Here is a 12009-nt window from a genome sequence, read left to right on the forward strand (position 1 = left end):
CATTTGTAAGTCCACAGTGAAGCAGATAACGCTTTATATTCGTCAATGTTCTACATATCTTAGTTATAAAAATACAGCCATAACTCATTTTATTGCACTTCGCTTTATTTATGCTTCACAGATGCTGTTTTTTTTTGTCTGTTTGTTTTTTTAGAAATAGAAGGTTTGTGGCCACTATGCATGCAGTAAATCTATCAGTGCCATTTTCCCAACAACATATGCTCACTTCATGTCTCTATGTTGCATTTCGGTAATTCTCAAAATATTTCAAACTTTTTCATTATTACTATATCTGTTATAGTGATATATGATCAGTGATCTTTGATGTTACTGTTGTAATTGCTTTGGGGCTCCACAAACTGTGCCCATATAAGACAGTGAACCTAATCGATAAATGTGGTGTGTGTTCTGACCAGCCGTTCCATCCCCCTCACTCTCTTTGGGACTTCATATTTCCAAAGACATAAGAATATTGAAATTAGGCCAATTAATGACCCTACAGTGGCCTCTAAGTATACATATGAAAGGAGGAATCGCACATCTCTCACTTTAAATCAAAAGCTAGAAATGACTAAGCCTAGTGAAGAAGGCATGTCAAAAACCTAGACAAGCCAAAAGCTAGGTGTCTTGCACCAAACAGCCAAGTATAAATGCAAAGAAAAAGTTCTTGAAGGAAATTAAAAGTGTTACTCCAATGAATACATCAAATATAAGAAAGAGAAACAGTCTTATTTCTGATATAGAGAAAGTTTTAGTGGTCTGGATAAAAGATCAAACTAGCCACAACATTCCCTTAAGCCAAAGCCTAATCCAAAGAAAAGCCCTAGTTCTCTCCAATTCTATGAAATCTGAGAGAGGAGAATAAGCTGCAGAAAAAAAGTTTGAAGTGATACGACTCAAGGGGCGCTTCTTAAAAAACAAAAAAAACCCCAAAAAGTTTGAAGCAAACAGAGGTTGCTTCATGAGGTTTAAGGAAAAGAAGCTGTCTCTATAACATAAAAGTGTAAGGTGAAGAAGCAACTATTGATAGAGAAGCTGCAGCAAGTTATCCAGAAGATCTAGCTAAAATCATTCTATTCTGTTGGAAGAAGATGCTATCCAGGACTTTCACAGCTAGAGAGGAGAAGTCAATGCCTGCCTTCAAAGCTTCAAAGGACAGGTTAATAACTCTCTTGTTAGGGGCTAATGCAATTGGTGACTTTAAATTGAAGCCAATGCTCATTGACGATTCCATACATCCTAGGGCTGTTAGGAATTAGGCTAAATCTAAATATATGTGTCTACTATATACCCATAAAAATTGAAAATTAGAACAATAAAAGTAAAAAAAATTTAAAAATAAAAAATTATGTGAAATCTACTCTGCCTGTGCTCTATAAATGCAGCGACAAAGCCTGAATGACAACACATCTGTTTACAGCATGGTTTACTGAATATTTTAAGCTCACTGTTGAGACCTACTGGTCACAATAAAAGATTCCTTTCCAAATATTACTGCTCATTGACAATGTACCTGTCACCTGGGAGCTCTGATGGAGCTATACAAAGATATTAATGTTGTTTTCGTGCCTGCTAACACAACATCCATTTTGCAGCCCGTGTATCAAGGGGTAATTTTGACTTTCAAGTTTTATTACTTAAGAAATACATTTTATAAGGTTATAACGGCCACAGATAGTAATTCCTCTGATGGATCTGGGCAGAGTAAACTGAAAACCTTCTGGAAAGAATTCACTATTCTAGATATCATTAAGAACGTTCATGATTCATGATAAGTCAAAATATCTATCAACATTAACAGGAGTTTGAAAGAAGTTGATTCCAACCCCTCCTGGATAACTCTGAGAGGCTCAAAATTTCAGTGGAGGAAGTAACTATAGATGTGATAAAAACAGCAAGAAAACTAGAGTTAGAAGTGGAGCCTGAAGATAGGACTGAATTACTGCCTTCTCATGATAAAACCTGAATGGATGAGGAGTTGCTTTTTATAAGCAAAGAAAGTGGTTTCTGGAGATGGAATCTACTGTGGTTCCACTCAAAATGCTGTGAACACTGTTCAGGTGACAACGAAGGATTTAGAACATTACATAAACTTAGTTGATTAAGCAGTGGCAAGGTTTGAGAGGACTCATTCAAATTTTGAAAGAAGTTCTACTGTGGGGAAAATGGTATCAAACAGCATCACAGGCTACAGAGAAATCTTTCATGAAAGGCAACTGATGTGGCAAACTTCGTTGTCTGATTTTTTTAAGAAATTGCCACAGCCATTCCAACCTTCAGCAACCACCACCATAATTAATCAGCACCATCAACATTGAGGCGAAATCTTCCACCAGCAAAACCATTATGACTTGCGAAGGCTCAGAAGATGGTTAGCATTTTTTAGCAACAAAGTATTTTTTAAATAAAGGCATGTACATTGGTTTTTAGACATAATGCTATTGCACACCTGACAGACTATAGTATAGTGTAAACATAACGTTAATATGCACTGGGAAACTGAAGAATTCATGTAACTTGCTTTATAGAGATACTTGCTTTATTGTGGTGGTCTGGAACTGAACCCCTACTATCTCTGAGTTATGCTTGTACATAGAAAAATAAACAGAATTTTATAGTTTTAGAGCTGTGAACATCCTTAGGACATTTATTTCAATGCCTAGAATGATTTAAGTAACTCACTTAAGTCACAAAGCTGAGGCAGTAGTATATATTTGTATATACATACAAAAATTTTGAAAGTAACTATACCTATAATAATCGGTTAAGAGGTATGCTTCTGTACTCTAAAATGTTTATCATGAACTTGTATAACTTTGATAAAAGTGAGAATTAAAACAAAAAGGAGTTTCACAAGTATAGAATTTACAACGTTCTTATTTGAATTAAACAATTTAAAGCCAGTAATGACTATATCCACTCTTACCTGAATGGCATAGGCAGCTGAATCTTGAGCTCGGCTATTATCAGCATACGCAAGGTAAGCTCTTGTTAGCTCCATCAATAATCCATAGGCAAAGCTTGAATCTTCTACTCCAGTCTCAATCAGAAAAAAAAAAAAAAAAGAAAATTCCAGGATAACTGCTATAAATTTTCTTAGGTGTACTGCTTTTTCCATGGTGAATTTAACTTAACTGCTTAAGTGAATTTAACTTAGACAAAGGAAAAGACAGTGAGGTTCAAACTAAGTTTGGTATCAAGACTACAATATAATCTGTAGCTAAAAAGCCAAAATGTAAAGCTTTTTAGGCTATTTCTAAGGTGTACAAAAAATTATTCAACTTTTGCATATCTCTGACAATTTGCATTGTTTGTTTTTTAACCCTTAAAAAGCAAAATGTAGGCCAGGCATGGTGGCTCATGGCTCTAATTCCAGCATTCTGGGAGGCCAAGGAGAGCGGATCATGAGGTCAGCAGTGCAAGACCAGACTGGCCAATATGGTGAAAGCCCATCTCTACTAAAAATACAAAAATTAGCCAGGCGTGGTGGTGCACGCCTGTAATCCCAGCTACTCGGGAGGCTGAGGCAGGACAATCGCTTGAATCCAGGAGGCAGAGGTTGCAGTAAGCCAAGATCGCACCACTGCACTCCAGCCTGGGTGACAGAGTGAGACTCCGTCCAAAAAAAACCACAAAATGTATACATAGCATCTCCTACATTGCATTCTGTAGAGCCCAAGAGTCATCTGAGAACCTCTTAGGAATAATTTTAATATACGCATATAGTATAACTCTTGGAGATATAGTCTTAGAGATTCACAATGCACACAGATACATTAAAAGTCACATTTTTTTTAAAAGGTCACATTTAATTTTGTTCTATATGGAGTTCCCAAACTCATTTGACTACAAAACATTACTACTGTAATATCCTGGAAACTAGTTTTCCATGGAAACACTAGCAATAATGTTTAAAAAGTAATATTTAAATAATTGATTAGGCTTTAAGTATTGTCATTATTATATTAGGAAGCTTTATTTACAAGAATATAACACCCTAGATGGGGTTCAAACTTTATTGCTTTTGGCTAAAGGTTTCTGCAATAGTAAAAGAAATAAACTCAGAAGTTAACTGATTGTCTGGTTCTAGGTGAAGCTTTTATTAAGGATAACCTGAATAGTTCTTTGTAAATGAAATATATAAACCTCAATAGGACAGAGAACTCTTTTGTCATTCCAAATTTCCACTACTTACCACAAATGTAAAATCTTTTCCTTGAGTTTCAGTTGTTGAGAAATCTAATCGACCTGGATCTATCGCCCCCAATTCCCCTAAACATTCCCCACAGAGCAACCGAGCTTGAGAGTTTGCATCTTGGCAACCTTTCAAAAGCACTGTCACCAACTGTGAGATAATAGGTTCTACTGTTTCACTGTCTGTTGCATACTTTATCAGTTTTTCCTAAAATAAAAGTAGAAAGAAAATTTATACGTAATTTCTACAAACTAGTATGTTTTCCTGAGCTAGGAAGCTTAAAAATATTAAGGAATATCTAACATAAATATTGACAAAATTAAATTTCTGTATCTGCAATGTTTTCAGCTAGTTTTTGATGAGTTCACATAATATAGTTCAACAATATGTCCTGTACAATTAGAATCATTAAATGTCTGAAAGTCTTTGATCATTAATCCATTAAACAAGCAGTTACTGTGCATTTTATCAATATACAAAAAATCAGTAAAACAAGTCTTAACAAGTTCACAGTCTAAGAGGAAAACAGACAAATAACTAAAATATCATATGATATGTACAATAACAAATATACTTGTATGGCAAAGAAGCAATGAATAAGAAAAAACACAGAGTAACTTTTAAAGGACAGTGGACAGATATTTCAGTAGATAAGTGAAGGAGGAACAACTATTAGGTTAAAACAAGAAGTTTGAAAAGTGTATAACAACTAGTAAAGAAGGAAAAAAGATATAAAAAAGGGTTCTGTGAGGATGGAAAAGAAGAGGGAGGAAGAAAGAGGTAGCCAAATGATAAATATGTCAATTCAAATAGTCTTTTTTTCAGCTATCTCTTCAGGATGCTGTAATGAATAAAATGTTAAGTAAGAAGAAACAATTCTCAAGCCAGTGAAGATTTAGACCTTGCACTTGTGTGATCACTTTAAAGCTACTTCATTTATATTATTTTCTTTCTAGCACAAGTCAAGTGTATAGGAGCATCTCAAACTCCATGTTAGAACTGTAATGAGTAATACAAATTACAGTAATACATTTCAAAAGAAAAACGAAAAGATATTTAATCTTATCCAGAATCTTCAATAGCTGATTTCTTAAATAACATTACAGGTTAATTCAGCTGTAAAGACCGTCTCCCCACCCCCACACATACACACCCTGGTAATCAGTTAAAAGTAAAACTCAGATAAGAAGTGTCACTTTTTATCATATACTAAATGTCCATATGTACTTGGGTCTATTTCTAGACCTCCTATTGTTTCCCACTGGTCTGGTTATTCATATACTAGTTACCTCTTTGTTATAACTGTAGTGGCTACAAAGTATATTAATGTTTGGTTGGGCTACTATATTCTCATAACCTTTTTTTTTTACAGGGGGAGTTTACTAGCTATTTTTTACATGTTTTATTTTTCCATATGAGCATTATTATAAACCTCCTACAGTTAAAAAAAAAACAACTTTGGTGACATTTTCATTGGGATTGCATTCCATTAATTAACCTAAGGAGAACTGAAATCGTTATAACATCAACCTACCCAATAATAAGGGATTGATATAGCTTAGGTATCTGTCCCCTCCAAATCTCATATTGAAATGTGACCCCCAGTGTTGGAGGTGAGATCTGGTGGCAGGTGTTTGGGTCACATGGGTGGATCCCTCAAGAATGGCTTGGTGTCATCCCTGTGATAATAAGTGAGTTCTTTCTCTATTAGTTCAGGTGTGAGCTGGACTCCATTAGTTCAAGTGAGAACTGGTTATTTGAGAGTGTGGCACTCCTCCCATTGCTTTCTTGCTCCCTCTCTCACCATGTGATATGCCAACTCCCCTTCCCCTTTGGCTATGAGTAAAGGCTCAGGCTTGCTGAAACCCTCACCAGAAGCAGATGCTGGCACCATGCTTCTTGTATAGGTTGCAGAACCATAAGCCAAATAAACCTCTTCTTTTTAATAAATTACCCAGCCTCAGGGTAATTTACTATAATTCCTTTACAGCAAAGCAAACAGACTAAAACAGTGATGGTTTCCATTTAGTTAAATCTATTACCCTTTTGTGTCTTTCAGAAGCATTTTACTATTTTTCTTTTGTTGGTGTATGCATTTCTTGTTAAGTTTATTCTCAACTATATTGTTTTCCTGTTGCTATTGTAAATGGGGTATTCCAAAAAAATTTCTACCTGGTTACCGCTTGTCATATGAAAATTATTAATTTTTATGTTAATTTTATATCCCCTATTTTACTGAATTCATCTGTGGTCAAGTTAGTTTTATCAGTAATTCTCTATAATTTCCGAAGTATATTGCATAAGAAATGGAGATAATTTTACATCTTTTCCAATTCTTATGTCTCTGATTATCATATCATCTGTAAATAAAGATAGTTTTACATCTTTTCCAACTTTTATGTCTGATTGCTTTTTTCCCTAAATTCCTTAGCCAATACCTCCAAGTGAACGCTAAATAGTGCAGATAATAGGAAACCTTGCTTTCATTGGGAATGTTTCTTGTTTCCCATTAAGTATGTGTATATATGTACTATGTATATATATACATAGTACATATATAAACATGCATACATATATGTACATATATACATTAAGATAATATTCATCAATTTCTGTTTTCTTGAGTGTTTTCATTTGAAGTAGGTGATGAAATGTGTCAAAGTCTATTCGGCATCTATGGAAATAATAGCATGATTTTCTCTTTAGATCTATTAATATAGTGAATTACATTCATGGATTGCTAAGTATTAACCATCTTTGCAATACTAGAATAAAATGCAACTGGTCATGGGGTATTGTGGGTTTGTTTTTGTTTTTTTTTTTTTTTGAGACAGGGTCCCGCTCTGTTGCCCTGGCTGGAATGCAGTGGCATGATCTTGGCTCACTGCAGCCTCAAACTCCCCAGGCCAAGGTGATCCTCCCACCTCAACCTCCAAGTAGCTTGGACTTTAGGCATGTGCCACCATGCCTGGCTAATTTTTGTATTTTTTGTAGAGATGGGGTCTTGCTATATTGCTCAGGCTGGTCTCGAACCCTTGGGCTCAAGCAATCCATCTGCCTTGGCCTCCCAAAGTGTTGGGATTACAGGCATGAGCCACTACACCCAGCATGGAGTGTTTTCTTAATGTGAAATTGATTTGTTTGATAATATTTCATTTATAATTTTTTACACTGATATTAAAATGATAATCTTTAATTTTTTGTTTCATGCTATCTTTTTTCGGTCTACTGAACACTGTTATATATTGCCGCTTTTTTAAAAATGGAAGTTTTCTTTCATTTCCTATACTCCAGGACAATTTAAACACCATTGAGACTATTTAGTTTGTGAAAATTTGATTAAAAAATCCCCTTATCTGGGCCTGGTGCTTTCCTATGGATGAAGTTCTTTTATAATATTCTCTATTTCTCCTACAGAAACTAATCTTTTAAGCTTTCTATTTCAGCTAGAGTTCATTTTGATACACTATATATTCCAGGAAAAGTATACATGTTTACAAATTTATTTGTGTAAAAGGGTACAAAGTAGTCTCTTGTGATTTTCAAATACCTTCTATGTTTCAACAGTTTATTATTTACATATTTGACATTTACCAGTTTCGCTAGTTTTTTGCTAGCATTTTTACTCATTAATTAATTTTACTGCTTTCTGTTCTCTATATTTCTGCTTTTATTTTTATTATTTTCTTCCTGTACTATCTTTTCTTAAATAGTTGTAATAAAATATTTGTTTCACATACTATAAAATTAACTCTTCTAGGGTGTACAAATGAATGGTCTTTAGTATATTCACAAGTTTTAGTATAACGAAGTATATCACAAGTGCAACCATCACTTCTATTTAATTTCAGAACATTTTTACCATCTCAAAAGGAATCTGTACCCATCAGCAATCACTCCCCATTTCCCCCAAACCTCCTAACCCTAGGCAATCATTAATCTACTTTCTATCTCTATGGATCTGTTTATTCAAAAATACCAAAGGTTGCCAGCAAACCACCAGAAGCTCTCAAAAGGAACCAACCCTGCCACCACCTTGATCTCAAACTTCTAGCCCATGGGAACTGTGAGACAATAAATTTCTGTTTCTGTTGTTTAAAGTCATTCAGTTTGTAGTACTTTGTTATAGCAGCCCTAGCAAACTAACACAAAGATCCAACTAATACAATAATCAATTTTTATGAATGTTCTATCTGCTCTTTAGAGTAAAGTATGCTTCTATTATCAACGTGTAATGTCTGACATATATTCACAATAGCTACTTTATTATGTTATTTAGATCTTCTACGTATTTATCTACTAACTTATTTTATACTGAGAATAACATGGTAGTCTCCTCTGATTGAGTTTCTATATATATCTTCTTAAGCTTCTTATTTTGGCTTTATCAAGGTGGCTGGTGTGTTATTTGGAGCATATTCATAACTATTAAATCTTCCTTATGAATTATGGCATTAAGCATTAAAAAGTATCCATTTTGGTCATATTTAATGCTTTTCAGCTTCAGTTCTATTTTGTTTGGTGGCAGAATGAGAATTCCTGCTTTCTTATACTTTCCACTTATCTGGATAATTTTTGCTTATCCCTTTATTTTTGGCCTTTCTGAATCACTTTAGGTACGTATCTTGCATGTGGTAGAGAGTTGTTTCTTACTTTGTAAGCCAATTTGTAAATTTTTTAATTTTAAGGTTGTTCACACTTATTAATGTGACTCAGATGCTTGGCTACAATTCTGTCAGATTTTTTATTATAATACAATGGATTATAGTTATAATACAGTATACTATAATTAGTGCTTTCTTCCCTCTACCCTGTTTTGTGTTTAAAAAATCATTTATTTGGGTAAGGATGAAAGTTTATACTTTTGTTCTGGAATTATCATATATATATATATATATATTTTTTTTTTTTTGAGGCGGAGTCTCGCTGTGTCACCCAGGCTGGAGTGCAGTGGCGCAATCTCGGCTCACTGCAACCTCTGCCTCCCGGGTTCAAGCGATTCTCCTGCTTCAGCCTCCTGAGCAGCTGGGATTACAGGTGCGCCATCATGCCTGGTTAATTTTTGTATTTTTAGTAGAGACAGCGTTTCACCATGTTGGTCAGGCTGGTCTTGAACTCCTGACCTCGTGATCTGCCTGCCTTGGCCTCCCAAAGTGCTGGGATTACAGGCATGAGCTACCGCGCCCAGCCTATCCAATATATTAATACCTTTAATATTAATTAAAGGTGAAATATTATTTACCTTAAAGGTAAAATAAAAATTAAGGTAATTTTTTGAAATACCTACACTCCCTCTTTTCCTTATTTGACTTTCTATAACTAGTTTGCCAGTGTAAAATGGTATATTTTGACTCCCAGTTATTGCCTATGCAACAATTACTGAGCTTATCTTACTTACTCCTTACTCTCCCCCTTCTCTCATTTAAAAAAATTGCATTATTTCTAGTTTGTTAGAATATAACATTTACATATAATTATCCCACCCTTGCCCCATTATTGTTTTAGTCTTATATATTTCGTTAAATACATAAACAGTAACCATCAGACCTTTTGCCAAAGTCTGCCCAGTCATCTCTTGACTTAATGAAGCTCATCCTCTAATACATCTCTTACGAAGGGATCACTTATGAAAACCATATTACTTCAATTCTTGTAGGTTTAAAACCATGTTCTCATACATGATACTCTAAGGACAGCTTGACTCTTTCTTGACTCATACTTTATGACATTTTTTGACATTTAAAAAAAATGCTGCTATTTTCTAGGCCCACTCTGTACATTTCTACTGAGAATTCTGATACCAATCTACTTTTTTTTCTCCTTGCAAGTAATTTTTTGAAAAAAAATTTTTTGGCCAGGAAGTTTGAAGACTTTTTATTATTAAAGTCTAGGATATGTCTCAGAGTTAATTATCCTGGGTCAATTTTCTCCAGGATACAAGTCTTTTCAATACGTAGATTAGGTCTTTTATTTCCAGAAAGCTTTCTTGGATTATAATTTTAAATATTAATTCTGTTCTCTTGTTTTGGTTTTATTCTTCAGAGACATCAATTATTTGCAGGTGAAATCTTTGCCAATCTTCCATTTCAACTACTTTTTCTTTTTACTCCTTTTTACTCCTTTATCTATTTTACTCCTTTATCTCATTTTTCTTCTGTTTTTTATACCTTTATTCAATGCCCCTTGCTAAATGTTTAGTCAAATATATTCTCCCCTGTAGTTCTTGTAATTTAATCTTCATTTCAATTTCTTTCCTAAGTTCAATCACCCTCGTTTCATCTTGGTTTTTATTTCTCTTGTTTTTTAAATTTTTCATGCAACTTTTTTTATATCTGAAAATGATTGTTTAAAATATTCAATTAAAGTTATACTGCTAAGTTCAATCTTCTTCCATGTTATGGTTGGTTTTGAGGAGGAACTGTCATCAATTCACAGACTTTATTTTCATTTTCTATTTTTGTCTTACAGGAACCTTGCATACATATATTTTTTCTACACATATTGTGAAATTTCTAAACTAGAAAACCCTCCATAACAGCTATCTGCAGTAAGCATTCTGTAGTGGCTTCAGGATTTCTCTTTCATGAGTATCCACGTCAGCATAGTGAAGTGCAGTTTTCTTCATGAATAGCTTTTTTTTCTTTTTCTGGTAGCAGGGGGAGGATTTGGTTCATCTCTGATTTTGTACATTTCTTTTACTTCTGCAGGACCCTTAAAATTCTCCCTCTTACTTTCTTCTTTCTGTTTATGCCATAGTCTCTGAAGAGTGCCTCTCCTCTCCTCTTCTTTTACTACTCCCAAGAAACTGATTTTCAGAGACTACAAACGTTGGGCATACTTTCAAGTACCTTCCCTGTAGCCAGTAGTCTGACATACCACATCCTGGACTTATTTTCAGTAATGTTGCACTTAAGAGTATGACTCTCTTTCTGTTGGTGATTTTCTCTTTGCTCCATCAATTCTTAGTTCCTATTCTTCATTTTCTTCTTTTTTTATACAGTCTCATCAGAACGTACCCGCTCTCAACACCATACAAGGTTAAGATATGAGCTCCACAGATATCTCTGTTAGTTACAAGTAATTTGAAGTTCATAATTCTGTCTCAAAGTTCTCTTGAAGGTGTAAATTATGTGTGGTTTCAATTGCTCTGCTTGACACTCTTTATGATATTTCAGGGGCTACACAGAAATTCAGATGTAGGCATCCACCATTATCCTAAGACAACCTGAAAGTCTCTAGCAGTTTTATTTTATTTTATTTTTATTATTATACTTTAAGTTTCAGGGTACTTGTGCACAACGTGCAGGTTTGTTACATATGTATACATGTGCCATGTTGGTGTGCTGCACCCATTAACTCGTCATTTAACATTAGGTATATCTCCTAATGCTATCCCTCCCCCAGCCCCTCACCCCACAACAGGCCCCAGTGTGTGATGTTCCCCTTCCTGTGTCCAAGTGTTCTCATTGTTCAATTCCCACCTATGAGTGAGAACATGTGGTGTTTGGTTTTTTGTCCTTGAAATAGTTTGCTGAGAATGATGGTTTCCAGCTTCATCCATGTCCCTACAAAGGACATGAACTCATCCTTTTTTATGGCTGCATAGTATTCCATGGGGTATATGTGCCACATTTTCCTAATTCAGTCTATCATTGTTGGACATGTGGGTTGGTTCCAAGTCTTTGCTATTGTGAATAGTGCCACAATAAACATATGTGTGCATGTGTCTTTATAGCAGCATGTTTTATAATCCTTTGGGTATATACCCAGTAATGGGATGGCTGGGTCAAATGGTATTTCTAGTTCTAGATCCC

At 34.7% G+C, this 12009-nt stretch overlaps 1 protein-coding gene across 6 annotated transcripts in view; it reads right to left on the reverse strand.

Annotated features, from left to right (window-relative positions):
- ATR (ATR serine/threonine kinase) overlaps positions 1-12009 on the reverse strand; it is a 129802-nt gene that overhangs the window by 70627 nt on the left and 47166 nt on the right. For all 6 annotated transcript variants that reach the window (XR_008547125.2, XR_010155346.1, XM_054681114.2 and 3 more), the window contains 2 exons: positions 4196-4402; positions 2927-3040 (listed from right to left, as the gene is read on the reverse strand). Coding sequence is in view for 4 of the 6 variants with exons in the window: in XM_054681114.2 (XP_054537089.1) it covers positions 2927-3040; positions 4196-4402 (321 nt within the window). In the remaining 2 variants the exon portion in view is untranslated. The remainder of the gene's footprint in view (positions 1-2926; positions 3041-4195; positions 4403-12009) is intronic.

Source organism: Pan troglodytes, chromosome 2, assembly GCF_028858775.2.
Source record: "Pan troglodytes isolate AG18354 chromosome 2, NHGRI_mPanTro3-v2.0_pri, whole genome shotgun sequence".
Lineage (NCBI taxonomy): Eukaryota > Metazoa > Chordata > Mammalia > Primates > Hominidae > Pan > Pan troglodytes.